The sequence below is a fragment of the Nilaparvata lugens genome, chromosome 8 (assembly GCF_014356525.2).
Source record: "Nilaparvata lugens isolate BPH chromosome 8, ASM1435652v1, whole genome shotgun sequence".
In the NCBI taxonomy this organism is placed as follows: domain Eukaryota; kingdom Metazoa; phylum Arthropoda; class Insecta; order Hemiptera; family Delphacidae; genus Nilaparvata; species Nilaparvata lugens.
Window position 1 is genome coordinate 47,935,692 of NC_052511.1, and position 18,056 is coordinate 47,953,747.

Below are 18,056 nucleotides of genomic sequence, written 5' to 3' on the forward strand. Positions count from 1 at the left end.
TAATACTAAACTTAGTTCTAATTATGATACCCCACTATAATTTAATCTGTGTCGGGGTAATTCTTAAACATTAAATATGGTCATTATTAAACTCAAAATTCAAATTCATTTATTGCCAAAAAGAAAACAAACAATAATTTACTCATACACATACATACACGAGAAAAAATGAAAATAAATCGTTCATAATACAATATTACACATACATGCATATACATGAGAGCAGAAAACCCAATTTTAAAATTTCTAGGCATCACCAGCAAAAGGAAAAATCTTTGCCCGCTGGTGAGAGTTGCTTAAAAGAAATCCTTAAAATAACTAGAAATTGAAACGAAAAGCTTTATAACAAAAGTAGAGATACAAAATATACTTTAAATCATTTACTTTGAAAATGTGGTCCAAAGTAGGATAATTCACACCTATATTGATAATTTATAAAAGGTCAGAAATCAGAGAAATACCAACTGAAAACTGAAACAGAAAAAAAATCACAGTGCTAGGTTCAAAGTGAAGAAATATTCACCTTTAAAACCCACTCTGTTATGCTCTTCTTTGATAATATTCTTTGATGATTTATAAATTATCAATATAATTATATTGAATATAATAAGAATATTATTCTATCATTTAAATCAAAAGGTATTGCATTTATTAATTTGCTGCTTGTGTAAATCAATTGTCTTCTAATAAAAGTTCAACAGTCTTTTAGGCAACCGGGTGTTAGTTTTTGTATTTCAGGTGGCAACCCAAGTCACGACGTTCAGCGCTCTCTAACCGTTATCTCGAGTACTAGTTGAACATCTCATCGTCCTCAACAGGTCCCAACTCGCTTCCACCTATTTTCTCAGTTTATTTACATTTAAACCACATTTATCACACTTTTTTATCATTGAATCTGTTGATGAAACAGTTGGACTTTCATCTGGAACAATCCACACCAGTGTAGGACCAATATTAACAAAGTTATTAGGTGTTGAAGTTGGGTGATTTTGTCAGATCTCGCCAGAGAAATGTGTGAACTTTTATAGGGAAGGTATGGGTGAGTTTTGAGAACTCATACTTACCTGGCGTGGGGGTTACCGTGATCAAGAAGGCGGTTCCCCCAGGGCGAGGCCTTGTCATTGCACTGCGACTTGGTTGACCCCTGCGAATGCCCCAAATGTGGGCATCTCGGGCGCATAATTTTTGGTAGTCGGGACTGCGTTCGCGCTGTCCCGGTCCTAATTCTTAAAATTTAGTAATCGCATAACAAATTTTGTAAGTCGGTCCTGATCCTAATTCTATGGTTCTATCAAATTTAGTAAATCTGCTGTAATCTGTAATATAGTCGAGAGTAGAGATTCGAATATGTGGACTAATTTATTATTCAATTATTAATGCATGACATACTCAGACTCCAGATATTGATTCAAACACTTGATAATTATGATAATTCAATAAATTAATATTGATTTCAAACACTCAGGGCCGCTGTTCTGTCCTGGTCCTAAAATAGTTCTAAGTAATCATTATCGTGGAAATATCAATATCCTATCCTATAATATTGAGCGAGCAATTTCTGTTTATATATCTGTATGTCACCGGATCTCGAAAACGGCTCTAACAATTCTATCAGAATTTTGAACAATGTAGGTTTATGATATAAAAATAATTCGATTGCACTAGGTCTCATCCCTGGGATAACTTGCTGAAGGACTTAAGGACTGGTTTCCGAGCTCGGAATTTAGCCAAGTTCTAGACTTCAACAGCTGGATTCAGAAAATTGGCTTTCCGAAACGGGGCGTAGTCGTAATCATAGTCAAAGTCACGTTTGAATTACATTTCGAAAAACTAGAAAGTTTAACACAAAATAAAAAAATCTGGTGTGTCTCACTCACACAACTTTCCTTGCCGTTATGAAAATTGATCACCTGACGCTAGTGTCAACGCGTATCTCAAGTCAAAGATCTGAGCCAGCTGGTGACAGTTCAATAACGCTGGATACACACGAGATCTGCTCTCTCCTCTTGGAATTTAATAATTTAGTTTGGAATTTAATAATTACATTTTCTCAAATTTCAAGCTTATTTTCAATTTTAGGTGAAAATGTTACTGGACATTAGTTGAAGAGATTTCCATGCTCAATTTTTTCCACTCGAAATTTTTCGTTTAAATTATATCCGAGACCTGATATTTGGAAATCTAAAATCAAACTTTGCATAGATGGGGCGCAGCTCCTGAAATTTTTACAGATATGGGACTTGTGGTAGTTGATAGGGCTCATCAATGACTATTTTAGGTATGAATTTGATCAAAATCGTGGAGCCGTTTTGAGAAAATCGTGAAAAACCCTGTTTTGACAACATTTCGTCATTTTAGCGGCCATCTTGAATTGCATTTGATTGAAATGTTCGTGTCGGATCCTTATAGTGTAAGGACCTTAAGTTCCAAATTTTAAGTTATTCCGTTTATTGGGAGATGAGATATCGTGTACACAGACGCACCATACACTCATACAACACAACACACACACACACACAACACACACACACACACACACACACACACACACACCACACACACCACACACACACATACAGACCAATACCCAAAAACCACTTTTTTGGACTCAGGGGACTTGAAACGTATAGAAATTTATAAATAGGGTACCTTAATTTTTTTCGGAAAGCAATACTTTCCTTACCTATGGTAGGTAAGTAATAAATTCATCCTTGGAAAATTAGCAAAATTATGTCTCAGTGGTTGAACTATGCATTCATTCTGCTATTCTCACTACAAATATTATCCGGAAAGAATTAGTTCAGGACAGTAATCGGCTTGAGTTAACAAAAACCCGGCTTGAATTTTGAACGAAAACGATATTACCTTGGGATATCTTCTTATGCTATATTCTTGTCTATAGTAAACGTGGACTTCATTAAAACATTTTTTTTCAGGTGACACACATTTGTGGAAGACAGACGTAAAAGCCTGCGTCGCTGGTTGACGCTAATTTCGAGGCACCCTGTGTTGAGCGACGACCCCATACTGCCTACTTCCTCACTCAACAGGGACCTGACATCCAGTCAAAATCCGGGAGGTTTTCAGAAGAATGCCGGATGAGTTTACTACTTCCGACCTTGCTGCTAGTGCTAAGGTGAGGTTGAAAATTCTACTTCTTCTTCTTCTTTTCCACTCCTGCCCTCACAGCATATAGGAGTGAATCCCCTAATCCTCCACACGTTGGGTAATTTGGATCCAAAGAAATTAACAAGCCTCGGAACAGGACTGTATTCAAGAAAAGTGATTAATTTTCCGATTTTGCAATAAATACAAAGTGTAGGGCTAAAGATTCATTCATGACAAGTCAAGTTCTGTTTCTTACTTCTTATAACATTATGAGCATCATCATTTCAATAAATGATGCGTTTCTTTTCAAATGGGTGTAAGTTTCAATAATACAATCTGCCACATCAGTGAAATAATGTAATAAATATAAAGATATCATTATTGAAAAATCGGAGTTGAGTCCAATGAGATGGGAGTTGAGGTTATCTATCTTACAGCCTCTACTTGTGTTAAGACGTGTTGATATGTTGTGTCAGTCAAGTAGTGTAGTATTTTCTAATGAGTTTATTAATTTGATAACTAGTCAAATTTGAAATAATGGTGATTTTATTTTACAGGAATTGGTACCACCAGAATGTCATTCGGAATTTGGAGCAATCAGGGATCAAATCTGTGTGATTACAAATGGAGTCAGCAAAATCAAACACATTTCGGATTTGATGGCACTCAGAAGTCATAGGTGAGCTATCAGCAACTTTAGTAGACAGAAGGTTCATCACTCACAGGTGTAAGATTCGAAGTGGTGGGGGGAATGCCAGCGTGACGTCACGTGTAGTAAAAGAGTGATAGAGTAACCACACTGAGCATACCGTAAAACGGGGTTACTTAAGCCAACAGGGTAACAAAAGCCATTTTGCAAGGTAAATTTCAGGAGCCCATGTTGGTAACACTGATTTCAGAAATCCTGGATGTTTATAGATCTATGAGTTGAAATTGTACAAACTTCAAGCTGATGCAAAAAAAAAAAATTACCAAGATTTGAAGTAAAGCATTAAAAAATTTTATTATTTGGAGGAATTTGTACCAAATTTATACCCATCATAACTTTATTTGTCCATCCCAGTCTGTTCTCTTTCAAGTTAGTAACTATTTCGAAACATAACCTCAATTGTCTGTCTAGATGATGCATCAGTTAGTTCTCCAATTTTGAGGTTATTTTTTTCCTGAGCTCTCTTTTCTCAGCTGGTCTGTCTACGGGGCAACAAAAGCCACAAGAAAAGCCACACTTTTTTGTATGAGTTGAAATGATCATTTATGGTAATCTAGAAAATGTAAATAATTCTTCAAACTATATTTTTCTCATATAAAACATGAATTTTGTGTCTTTTAGTCTAGTGTATGGATTAGTTGCTCCAGAAGTGTTAAATTGAGCCAAAATCTCATTCATCACTCATTTAATCTTAAAATAAAAATTGTAATTATTTCTCCATTAATTTCATTTTTTAAACATGAATATTGTTTCTCTTAGTCTAGTGATGGAATTAGTTACCCCAGGAGTATTCAACTTGAGCCAAACATTCATTTAACATACCTGGTTTTTGTTACCCCATTCCAGGGGGACTTAGACCACCATGTTTTTATATTTTTCAGGTGAAAAATTGTTCAAATAATTTTTTTATTACATGAAACAATAGTCAAGATACAGACCCAAGTTTTGCACTAAGTTTCAAATCTGTAAATTGATTGGTCTAGATTCACCAGTTGTTTGAATTTTAAAAGTGGCCTAAGTAACCCCGTTTTACGGTACAGTTTATTCACTGTATCTTCAAATACATCGTCGTTTAATCCCCTCAGATGACCTAGAACTTAAAAATTCTCCATACTTATAGCGAATTAATCACCGATTCTAATGATGTTGTTTAATATATCAAGTTCATTCAACTTGTATGAATAAAATGAAGTTGAAAGTTTTCAAGAATCTAAACACGTAACACGAAAAAGTTAATAAGCTGGAAAAGCGTTAGTAGACAACGTTATACTATTATGATTTCAGATTAACCCATAAAAAATCTTGATAAACCAATGCATTTCAATAAAACAATAAACCGATCCCGATAAATCCAATGAATTTCATTCATATAAATGCACTGAACAAGCTGGATCGAGCACATGTTCTACGAGAATCAAAATATCTCATCCCCGAAATTCACAAGCTGATGTATAGCCAAACTACAAATATAAACACGACCTAGAAGATAAAGAAACCTCAAGGGTTTGAAAGGGAAGGTTAGGAGGTGGGTTTTTGCTTTTATATTGCAACATGCTTGTATTATTCAATGTTTTGATAATTATTGTAAAGCAGAACAGAAAGCTTGCATGTAAAAAATGTTTGTGTTATATAATTTGACTACAGGTCACCGTATGATTTTCAAGAATGCGATATTCTGCCTACTCTGTACTACAGCCTACGTCACGGCTGCAGTTCCCCCACTCCAATTGCATTTCAACTAAAATACTATAGATGAGTGACCAACCTTCTGTCTGCTAACTTTGAGTTATCACTAGGTAGGCGTAGAGTGAGGTCGACGTTATAATGGCAATCGAGGCAGAAAAAGTGTTAATCAATACTGCCATTATAACGTAGACCTCACTATAGAAAGATGATACAAGGATGATAGACAAGGATAGCAACACCAGTGTTAATCAAATACAGTAGAACGTCAATAATCGATTAATTGGGGCCGGACCCCATCCGGATTATCGAAATCACGTTAAGAAAATCTGGTGTGGCGCACTCACACAACTTTCCTTGCCGTTATGAAAATTGATCACCTGACGCTAGTGTTCCCGCGCATCTCAAATCTACTATTCAAATATTTGAGCCAGCTGTGACGGGCAATAACGCTGGAGACACACATGAGGTCTGCTATCTCTTCATAGTGAATGATTTAATAGAATCAACATTAATTTGCAATGGAATAATCACATTTCTCAAATTTAAAGCTTATTTTCAATTTAGGTGAAAATGTTACTGAACATTAATATAGAGATTTTCATGCTCAATCTACTCCACTTGATTTTCTTTGTTTTCAATTGTATCTGAAGCCTGATAATGGGAATCTATCTGCATTGATGGGGCGGATCTCCTGAATTTTTACAGATATGGGACTTGTGGCAGTTGATAGAGCTTATCGATGACTATTTTAGGTATGAATTTGATCAAATCGTTGAGCCGTTTCCGAGAAAATCACGAGAAACCCTGTTTTTGACAACATTTTCGCCATTTTAGCCGCCATCTTGAATTGCATTTGATCGAAATTGTTCGTGTCGGATCCTTATAGTGAAAGGACCTTAAGTTCCAAATTTCAAGTCATTCCGTTAATTGGGAGATGAGATATCGTGTACACAGATGCACATACACTCATACACACACACACACACACACACCACACACACACCACACACACACACACACACACACACACACACACACACACACACACACATACAGACCAATACCAAAATCCACTTTTTGGACTCAGGGGACCTTGAAACGTATAGAAATTTAGAAATTGGGGTACCTTAATTTTTTTCGGAAAGCAATACTTTCCTTACCTATGGTAATAGGGCAAGGAAAGTAAAACGGCCCAGCACGCACTATTCAAGAAACAGCTGTTAAAATTGCATAATTATACAGTAGTCAATTATTGGTGGGTAGAGTATAAGGTACTGTATATACATTAAAAACACGTTTTTAAGGCACTGTATCGTATTTTATTTACAGCAACCTGTGTATAACGCACAGTAAAAATTTTATTTCTTGCCAGAGACGAATCCGGATTATTGACAGTCCGGATTTTTGACGTCCGAATTATCGACGTTCTACTGAACTGCCATTATAACGTGGACCTCACTACATGATTTTTCTCTATTCACAGCAACTCAGAGGATATGTCAGAGCTAGGCACCCAGCTACACTACCTCTACACTGAGACCAATAACTCAGCGCCGTCTGCGGAGTCAGCTGCAGACGGTAGTGTGGTGTGGCCTCGCATATGTCGCTCCCTGGGCGAGTTCAGCACACGTCTAACGCAGATAACGCAGCGGGCAGCAGCAGCAGCTAGTGAAGAAGAACAGGTGAATTCAAAATAATTGGAAAAAATGATTACATTTTGTATTTTTTAATTAATTAATTACTATAACCATTTATCGCATACGTTGCTCTCTGGAAAGTTTAGCACACATCTAGCGCATATTTCGCAGTTAATACTGTAATATTACATTTTTTCTCACATTTGAATCGAATCTTCAATTCGAGATCTATGAACTTTATAGTAAATTCAGAATCATCAATAGACGGACAAACTTTTGGACGGAGAATTTTATTATCGTAAATGTTTGTTGCATTTGTTCCATGGTGTCACCGAGGCAGGGTTAACAAAATTACTAGATAAATGGTTTATTTAAATCGAGATATATAAAAATTAAAATAATAATTTCAAAATAAAGTTTATTGAGAACAGATGTAGAATTTGAATTCTAAACTTGTAAGTTATAATTTTTTGGTGACGTGTCTGTAAAAATCGATACTGAAAACAAGGCGTTGGCTTTGTGACTTGCAACTTAGGTTTTCCTGTTCAGCCTCTCTAGAAAAATGGCTGGCTACAAGTGTTGTTGGGTTTTTGCTCTGAATCATTTTCGTTTATTATGTTTTAAATTGAGTTTTATACAAATTTTTGTGTTCTGTTTTGTTCATAATTAGCTATTAGTGTAGTCAAGCCAATAGCCACTGTGTTTCAACTGTAAACTAGATAAGTATTTTAGTTTGTAGTTACTCTAAAAATAATTAGGCTTAATATATATTTCTTTGTGTATTTGTATAAATTCATCTGAAGATTATAAGTTAATTTGCTCTGAAAACTGGATTCTCATTCATAGGCAATAGATCCATTCACAATTATCAAGAATCTATTTCATTGGAGCCGACAACTATCCTTAGGTTGATAGGTGTTAAATGCTATTCCAACTGTTTAGGAAAAATTGGTAGCACGGCAAATGGTACGCCCTGGGTGGGACTCAAACTACAAAATATATCCCTGGTTATAAAAAATTATTGGTAGGATAGATATCTGATGAATTGTGAATGGAGATGCTGCTGAGTGGGAAATCGGTTCAAGAAAGTTCAGGTTCTAATGAGTAAATTTTTTACGCAGTAGCAGATGGAGAGCAATAAAAATAATGAAGTTTAATCCAGTGAAAACATTCAAAACTTAGATGAAGAATCACAAGATTTAGAACTAACCTTAAACAATGACTCAAACGATAGTGTAGCTGTAAGTGAAACATTTAAATGTACAAGTCATGAGAAAGTAGTAGAAATATCAATGAAACAAGTATGGTAGGAGCTAAAAATGATATAAATCTTATAGAGTTCTTAACACAAAAGTTTGATAGACAAGATGCTAGATTTGATGAGCAAAATGCTAAGTTTAATGCTAGATTTGATGAGCAAAATGCTAGATTTGATGAGTTAAATGCTAAATTTGATAAGCAAAATGCTAAGTTAGACCAAATGTTTAAAATAAAAATGCTAGGTTTGATGATATGAAGCAAGAATGTACTAGCATTAGACTAGAGCAGTTAGTATAAACCTCTATTGAAAAATGCACATGAAACATTGAAAGATGAAAACAATTGAAGCAGGATGATAGTAGTGTTAAGTTACAAGATCAACTCATTCAAGTTTCTGACAATGTAGGCCTAGTTACTGTTGTTGAAAAAGTCAACCTTAATGAGATAGTAGAATTGAGTAAAGAAGTAGGTAGGGAGTTGTCTTCACTGAAAGTCAACTATCATGAAAGTAATATTGTTACATTGAAGGTTAGGAAAACTATGAACAAAGTGAATGATTACATGAGACAGGTTTCTGTAGAGGTTAGGAAAAATGTAAACAAAATGAATCTTGCTTTGAGTCAAGTTGATGTTCAACTTTCAACTGAGAATTGAAAAGGTGTATGCTATGCATTCTCAAGTGAACATGACTAACTTTTGTAGGCAAACGGCTTGTTGAAACAAATGAACCCATGAATAAAATCATGCTATTGAAGAAAACAAAATGCAAAGTTTCCATTGATGTATTAGTATTCAAAGGTTGTTTCAAGTTGCTTATTTACAAGATGATGACAGTGAATCACATGATGAAAGGGTATTCCCAACACACAATGATTAGGAATCTGTGTTAGCCGGGATTCAGAATAGCATAATCGCTACACAGTGTATGGTAAGAGTCCATAATTGTGTCTTTTTCTTTCCTGTAGCCTATTTCTTGGCCCTTATCTTTTCAAATTTCAATTCTTTCCTGTCTTTGTGTAATGTTCAGTAAATTTCTTCTATGATGCATATCTTAACCATCTTGTCCATAGTCATTTAAATTTGTATTTTCTGAAATAATTTTGGAAGTTAAAATAGTAGCTTATTTTCCTAATCTTTAAATTGTTGATAAACTTAACTTTTCTAAAATCTATCCATTGTTGTGTAATAATTGTTTGCTTGCGGTATATTTTTTCATCATGTATTACATATTTTAATCATGTCTACTTTTTTTTCAGGTATCATATTAGGTAATTAGGTTTTTCAGAGCAATTTTGTCCCATGTTCTCATCTTTCATTGCATATTGTGCCATAAGCCATATGTAATTAGGTATAGTTTTCTTCTGGGCTTTTAACCCATTTGCATTTTATTTTTCTTTGCTGTCCAATACTTTGGATTTTTGGTAGACAAGTAGGTGTGATTCTTTTAGAGGTGTGGGCGTGAACCACATACGGCTGGACTCGATTATCTGACCTACTTGTTGCGATATAAAAACCTTAAGACTGCAACATCAAATGTTTGTAAAACCTTTTGCATACTTTTGTTTTTGTGGTCCGATACTAGAGTCTGCTATCACATTGCCTTACAGACATCTAGAACTTTCCACCCAGTCACAATAGTCAACATTTTTTTTTCTTCACCAGTGTTTTTTGTGGGAGTGATAGCTCACATTATAACAAATTAGAGTCATACTTGGAATTTACAAAAAATTCCATAGTAGTATATTTTATTAAATATACTTCCTCATGAAAGTTCAGTACTGACTTGTAGGATAGGCTCTAATTAATCTTTCTCTTCTTTGTATTGTTTTAGGAATTTATTTACCCGTTTTCTTTTTCTCTTGTTGTATTTTTTTAGGAACTTATTTACCCATATTTCATCTTGATCATCTTTGTATTATAATCTTGAAATGTTTGTACTTATTATACAGTCTTTAAATTTTAAATTATTTTAAAAAAATAAATGGTTCAATTTAAAACGTTTTGTTATATTATTAATTGAAATAAGTTTTTGTGATTGATATCTTTTTCAAATTTTAAAATTGTTTGTTCTATAAATTTTGATATGATTGATTATCGTTTGAAATGGATGCTGGAGTGTATGTAGAATTTTTAGTGGGGTTTGTTGATTAGAATTTTGCTGGTATGTGATTGTTTTTGAGATGGAAACCCATTATTGCCTAAAGAAGGAATACAAGGTTATGACTTAGAGAGGCAGTAATGAGATAATATTTTTTGTGTTGATTACTAATGTTGATTGCCATAGATGCAGATTACTTATGAATATTGTTTGCCTTTGAAGCAAAATATTATTGATGTTTTGAATGATTTCTTGATTAATGTTTGATAGTAAAGTTTTGTCATGAAATGTAGCTTGTGTTTAGAACATTGAAGAGTCGAAATAAACTATAGTATCCAGCAAACGATGATTAACAATATTAAATAATTTGCTTTTTATACAATTTTTGAACAAATTAAAACTAAATAATTTTGAACCCTGAATGATAAATCATAATGTGAAATGAACTTGCTATAAATGCTATAAATGAAATGTTTATACATGATAATGAAATGCAGATATATTATGAAATGATTGTGAATAGAAGACCAATTGTCTGAAATTATTGAAATATATATATTGAAATTAATTTTGTTGTGATGATCTGATGTTTTTTACAATTTTGATAATGATACAGAGTGTTATGAAATTCTATTTCTATTTTGAAGAATGGATTAAATTTTGATATTTGAACAGTGAATAGATGGAAATGAAATTTTTTTATAGTGAAAATTTGTAATTGATATGTCCATATTTCACAATTTATGTATTGCTGACTGTATAATAGGATGTTAACAAATTTCAATTTCATAAATACTTAAAAATAATTTTCATGTGTATTAGATTGTATTGATAGCCTAATCAAGATTTTCTTCTTAGTTTATAAGCATTTTAAGATAACAGGTACAGCACAGACATTAACATTGAAATAGTTATCATGTGAATCTCGAAATCAGCAACAAGTGAACGCCATGAAGAGTGTTAAGACATTTGGGTGATTTTCGAACTAGTGTGACATAACTACGCCAATATCTACGCCAATATCTACGCCAAAATCTACGCTGATGCCTACACTAATAATTACGCCAATGTCAACGCCAATAACTACGCCAAAATGCCAAAATCTACGCCGATGCCTGTGCTGATGCCAATGCCTGCGCCAATGCCAATAGCTACGCCATGCCTGCGCCAATGCAAAATCTGCGCCAATGCTGATGCCAACGCCAATAACTATGCCAATGTCAACACCAATATCAACACCAATAACTACGCCAAAATCAATGCTGATGCCTACACTAATAACCCTGTTTTTGACAACATTTTCTCCGTTTCATCCGCCATCTTAAATTGCATTAGATCAAAATTGTTCGTGTCGGATACTCATATTGTAAGGACCTTAAGTTCCAAATGTCAAGTCATTCCGTCAATTGGGAGATGAGATATCGTGTACACAGACGCACATACACTCATACACACACACACACATCTTAATTTTTTTCGGAAAGCAATACTTTCCTTACATTAGGGCAAGGAAAGTAATAATGTAAATGAAATAAATGAATAACATGGTTTACTATCCGTGAATGTAATTTTACAAAGAATTAGAATCAGTTTCAATCATCGAAATAGTCTAAATCGATATAACTAGTAGTTCTGTGAACAGTAGACCTCCTCGCAGTATTCTCATCCACAAGTACCTGATTGAAACTATAGACCTTATGGAAATACAGAATAGACTGGCTTCTCCACACATCTGTGTAATCACTTGTCAGCTATAATTTATGATGAATAATTCTGTAGTCTGATTTTTACTTTAAATTGGCGTATGAATGAGGCTTCCTTTTCCTTTATATTATCCTTGAAATGCAAAATTCCAAAAGCCTTGTATATACGTCGACGCGCAATAAAAAAGGAACATAACTGTCAAATTTCATGAAAACTATTACCGCGTTTCGCCGTAATGCGCAACATTTAAACATTAAGAGAAGCCAAACCGTCGACTTGAATCTTAAGCTGGGCTTACACCAAAGTTATTAACAAAAGTTAATAACTTGATCTTATAGATTCTATTAGATTGAACGGAACTTGACAAACACATGTGTTCATCATGTGTATGATAAGTTATGTTCAATCTATATAGAATCTATAAGGATTGAGTTATTAACATTTTGTTAATAACTTTGGTGAAACGCAGCTTTAGACCTCACTTTGCTCGGTCAATAAATAATGTAAATGAGATAAATGAATAACAGTTGTTTGCTATCCTTGCCTGTCATTTGACAAAGCATTAGATTCAGTTTCAATTATTGAAATATTCTAAATCAATATAATTATTTCAAAATAGAACTCTATTCTATAACTCACCATTTCCAAATAACTTTTCCAGGTGATGAGCTAGGTTTGAGCTTTGTGGCTTTGGTAGCTTTGGGATTGAGTGGTAGAGAGGACTTGAAAGTCCCAACTCCGCCCAATAAAGAATTTTTTCATTTTCCATTTCATAGTTTTGGAATTCAATCTAGAGATTAGAGTAATCTAATATTTTACCAATAAAATAAGTTTTGATTTTGATAACTGGTAATTTGTCACCGTCTTTGTGACGAATTGGCAACACTGCTGTGTGATTGAACTAATTCCATCCCACTTCTATGTGACAGGTATGTGACGAACTGGCAACACTGTTAGACGTGCTGGGAGCCCACCGTGATTGTGTGAGCGTGTGGAGCGTGGTGGGCTGACGACAACCGAGGCGCTCAGTAGAATGTTGGCTCTCAAGAAACGCCAGATACAGGGTTCCTCAGAGGAACTGATGTGAGTATTTCATAGTTTTACAGACTAATCGTTCTATTATTTCAATAGAATAAGACTATAGCGAGGTCCACGTTATAATGGCAGTATTTGATCAACATTGGTGTTGCTATCCTTGGTGTATCATTCCACTAAGCAGATAGCGCTATCCTTTTCTAGCTCCGGAATGTTGCCATATCGTTTTTTAACAATGTAGGAATATATTAACTAACATAATAGTCATGACAATTATGAAAATTCGTATTAAATCTTTTAAATCATATTTCCTTGACGGGGTAAAATAGATTTGATTATTATTTATTCAGCTGAGCTTTAGTGTTTACGAGTTTGTGTTTCTTGAATAGTTCCAAATTTCTCAATAACTCAATATTATTCTTTAAAAGTGGTAATTGAGTGGAATATTTCTAATTTATTTATCAATTTAAGCCATCTAATTCAAATTTATAGTTTTAATGTTTATTTTTGGACCAAAATTCTATAAAAATTGTACACGTGCTTCTAACCTTATCTTGGACTTTGTCACCTATAAATTGGAAGAAAAATAGCACAAGGACTACATATTATTTTTTATCTTTCAATGTTATTACATTAGTGTTATTTGCATTGTAAATAAATAATAAATAAATAAATTAAAACAAGTGAACGTTGGAAATACCATATTACATAAGATATACTGGTATCAGCTATTTTGTATATAAGACAGGAACAAGGCAGTTAATCATCACCCTGTTCTCCTATCTATCTCTTCTCCCCTGCCATTATAACGTGGACCCCACTATGGAAGCATATACCTTCTCATTGCAAATAATATACTGTATTAGAAGAAAATACCCAATATAAAACTATATTATGTGTCATGATTATTCTTTATTCATACAATAAGTACATCTAATCATCAAAATGATAGGGAGAGAAAAATGAGCTAACCTTGCGCTATTCCTCTCCCAAATTTAGATAAGGTTACACATAGTCCGAAATAGTTCATGATGGTTACATCATAGATTTTCAAGAAAATGGAAAATTTCAATTTTTCATGATTTTCATGATGGTTACATCATGGATTTTCAAGAAAATGGAAATTTTCATTTTTCATGATTTTCATGATGGTTACATCATGGATTTTCAAGAAAATGGAAATTTCAATTTTTCATGATTTTCATGATGGTTACATCATGAGTCTGACTCCGAGTCCGAGTTCCGAGCTCCTAGTTCCGAGTTCCAAATTCCGAGGTCCGAGTTCCGAGTTTTCGAGAAAGTCTTGTAGTTGTTCACTTCACAAAATTTTCATTCCTTAATTTTTTTTTATTCAGATCAAAGTATTGATTTAGATTTTGTTATTTTGGCTCCTTCAGAAGAAAAAACTCCCATTATAAAACTATGATGAGTCATGATTCAGATCTAACAAAATTGATTTTGATAACCGTATTCTTGTTTGATGGAATGGATGAATAAAAATTGGAATGAAATTGAATAATATTTAAAATTAATTCCTTTTTCCATACAGGCGGAATCCGTGGAAGAACTGGAGCAAAGAATGCTGACTCAGGAGTCTGTGATTGCGTCAGTCGAGCTGCGGCTGCCTTTTCACTGTATTGTGTGCGCATGGAGACACAACTAGTGCACGCGCATGCGCACATACTTGCAAATGTGCTCAACGCACTAGTCGTTACTAGATGGAGGGTCATGCTCAGGTATTATATTTTTAAATATGAATAATTACCACAATATCAACTTCTCAACTACACAAAAAGTATAATAAATGAAATGAAGTGCCGTGCGTTTGCACAGTGACAGTTTAATCTAAATTCATTTCAAACTGGATTAAATCCATATCAAGTCTAGTTCGTTATGATGTGATTTATTTTGAGTTGAAGCAATCAGCGTTGATGAACGTCAGTTTAAGCAATGACTGTGCAAACGGCCCAAGTCTCATTAGGATTTCTTTATTTGTGTGAACCTCTCTGTCCCTCTTAAGGGCGTTTACATTAGTCAAGTTTACTTGAATTAGTTTTGAATGAAATTAATGTATTTTGCAAACTTGAATTCAAGTTTACAAGAACAGAAACTTGATGAGTCTCCGGTATGATTTTTATGTTGTATTGGTTTATTTTTTTCAACTTTTATCTCATATCTCAAATCAAATCAAATAATTTTTATTTTGCATCAAAACAAATACAACATATTATAGTACAAGTTCCTTCTCTTGAGTATAATAACATACTGTAATTTAAAACTAAAAAATATATATATAATAAGAGAAAAGAAAAAAAACAAACTTATGATTTTCACAGAGCAAAATAAAATTACTACTAACAAAAAAGAACAAAGTCTTTTGCCCGTTAGTAGGAGCTGACAACACTGCTAATTTTTATCAAAATGTACTTTCACACACGCAGACACACACTCTCACACACGCATATGGGAATCAATTTGAGCTTTACCATACAATTCAATAATAAATAGTCACAACCAACAACTAATTCTTGATTAAACTATTCATTCCATGGTAATAAAACAAGGCTTAGATTGCTCAAGTATAGATGACATTATGAAGAAAAAAGCAAAAAATAATAAACACTAGCTTTAAAAATAACATACAGACTGTCAACAAGGAAAAATAAATTCCTGACTTAGAAGTAAGACATTACAACAACAGTATCACAGTACAGACAAAATTGTGAAACAATTGCAATAATAATAATAATATAAAATTAAAGACAAGGTTGTATATAAAAAAAAACAAATTAATGAGTACACAAAAATATTTAAGTTCATCAACACCACTGAGATGGTGTTTAATTATAGACAAAGTCGTAGATCTCATCAATGAGTACAACAAATAAAAAATAAATTAATAAAGGTAAAGAATAAAAGTATTATAGTTCATTAAACATCATCAAATCTTCAAATGATAAACTCAAAAGCCATTTCTTTACTTTTACTTTGAATTGTGTCAAAGAATTGATTCTCCTTATGTCAGTAGGAGCAAGTTGTAATATTTGCATCCTAAAAATACAAAACTCTTTTTATACCTGGTACAATAAGGCCTTGGTGTTGCTAGCAACTCTCTTGTTCTTTGCCGTGTTACCCTTCACCCATTGGGTGAAGTGATATCTAATAATCTATTATTTCTCTTTGCAGCTAGCCGAAATTTGGAAGCAAATACATCCCACCGTGTCAAAGTGTCTTCCAGATGAACCTTCATTCTCTTGATAAAAATGATAGAATTAGATCAAATTGAACAGTAGACCTCACGCAGTATTCTCATCCACAAGTACCTGATGAAACTATAGACTTATGGAATACAGCAATAGACTGGCTTCTCCACACATCTGTGTAATCACTTGTCAGCTGATTTATGATGAATAAATCATATAGTCTGATTTTTACTCTAATATTGGCGTATGAAGGAGGCTCCTTTGTCCTTTATATTATCCTTGAAATGCAAATTCCAAAAACCTGTATATACGTCGACGCGCAATTAAAAAAAAGGAACATACCTGTCAAATTTCATGAAATCTATTATCGCGTTTCGCCGTAATGCGCAACATATAAACATTTAAACATTAAGAGAAATGCCAAACAGTAGACTTGAATCTTAGACCTCACTTCGCTCGGTCAATTATTAACTCTACATTGCTAAAAGACTATCTGGCAACAGAACAAATCAAGAAAGAGATATTTGATAGAATAAGACGTTGATATTGTCAATACCGTACCACTTTAATTTATTTGAAAATTAATTCATATTACAGAACCAGGTTTCATGGTAATACCTACCACATCTTCAGCTGATCGAATCTTCAACTTTAAATTAAAGTGTTATTGACAATATCAACATCTTATTCTTCCAATTATGGGGAAATACTACAACATCTCATACCATACATTTAAGAAAGAGATAGAGCTATCCGCTCTGTTGAATGATAGACAAGGATAGCAATACCATTTCTAATCAAACACTGTCACTATTTATTCATTTATTATAACGTGGACCTGACTATATACAGTGCAATATTGATAGATTTTATTCATATTTCATGATATTTACTCCAGTCTATTTGTTAAGATTAAACAAATATATTATATTTATTTGATGTATGACATTACTTTATAAATGTCACTGAAATTTTAACCTATTGTAAGATTTAGTGCAATAAATACCATATTACAAAGGTGGTGGTTTCACAAAATACATATAGCTTATTATATAATTTATAACTTCATACATTTATTATGAAATAGCATTTATTTTCTCTTCAGATACTGTTTATGGTAAGATATTGTGATACCATAGATAAACAATAGCGTAAGTAGATATCCCATGGTATAGGGAATTATGTCGCAACTTTTACTGTTATCTCAAGCCGATTACTGTCGATTATTGTCAATTTCACTGTTTTGTTGGAGTTATAGTGTATGAACGGCACAATTTGAAAGACTACCAGCGTCACACAGCTGCATAGGAAAGAACTATGTGAACTATCGGCTTGGGATAACAGTAAAGTTGCGACATAAGGCCCTATACCATGGGATATCTACTTATGCTATCGTTTCTCTATGGTGATATCTATCCATAATGAAAACTCTGGGTTGTTGTCAAAATATCACTTATTTTTTTGATAGAACTTATTTACTCTAGACTGTTTTGTCTGGAATGAATTATTGTGGTTGTATTATGCTTGAGTTAGGTGACTTTCTTATTTGATTTTATGTTTTTAATAATACTCTCTATGACAGTTCAAACTGTATCATCACAATACATTATTTTGTT

The 18,056-nt window shown here is 33.4% G+C and overlaps 1 protein-coding gene and 1 non-coding gene across 2 annotated transcripts in view; both read left to right on the forward strand.

Annotated features, from left to right (window-relative positions):
- Nucleotides 1-16,523, forward strand: part of LOC111050977 (sorting nexin-8) — a 49,993-nt gene extending 33,470 nt beyond the window's left edge. The window contains 11 exon segments of the mRNA XM_039435171.1: nucleotides 2,946-3,028; nucleotides 3,031-3,063; nucleotides 3,066-3,136; nucleotides 3,666-3,787; nucleotides 6,987-7,185; nucleotides 13,132-13,180; nucleotides 13,183-13,266; nucleotides 13,269-13,285; nucleotides 14,787-14,856; nucleotides 14,859-14,973; nucleotides 16,424-16,523. Coding sequence (XP_039291105.1) covers nucleotides 2,946-3,028; nucleotides 3,031-3,063; nucleotides 3,066-3,136; nucleotides 3,666-3,787; nucleotides 6,987-7,185; nucleotides 13,132-13,180; nucleotides 13,183-13,266; nucleotides 13,269-13,285; nucleotides 14,787-14,856; nucleotides 14,859-14,973; nucleotides 16,424-16,427 — 847 coding nt within the window. The 3' untranslated portion in view covers nucleotides 16,428-16,523.
- LOC120352893 lies at nucleotides 1,057-1,218 on the forward strand. Its single transcript, XR_005572120.1, has one exon. It is a non-coding gene; the product is annotated as a U1 spliceosomal RNA (small nuclear RNA).
- Nucleotides 16,524-18,056: the final 1,533 nt, after the last annotated feature.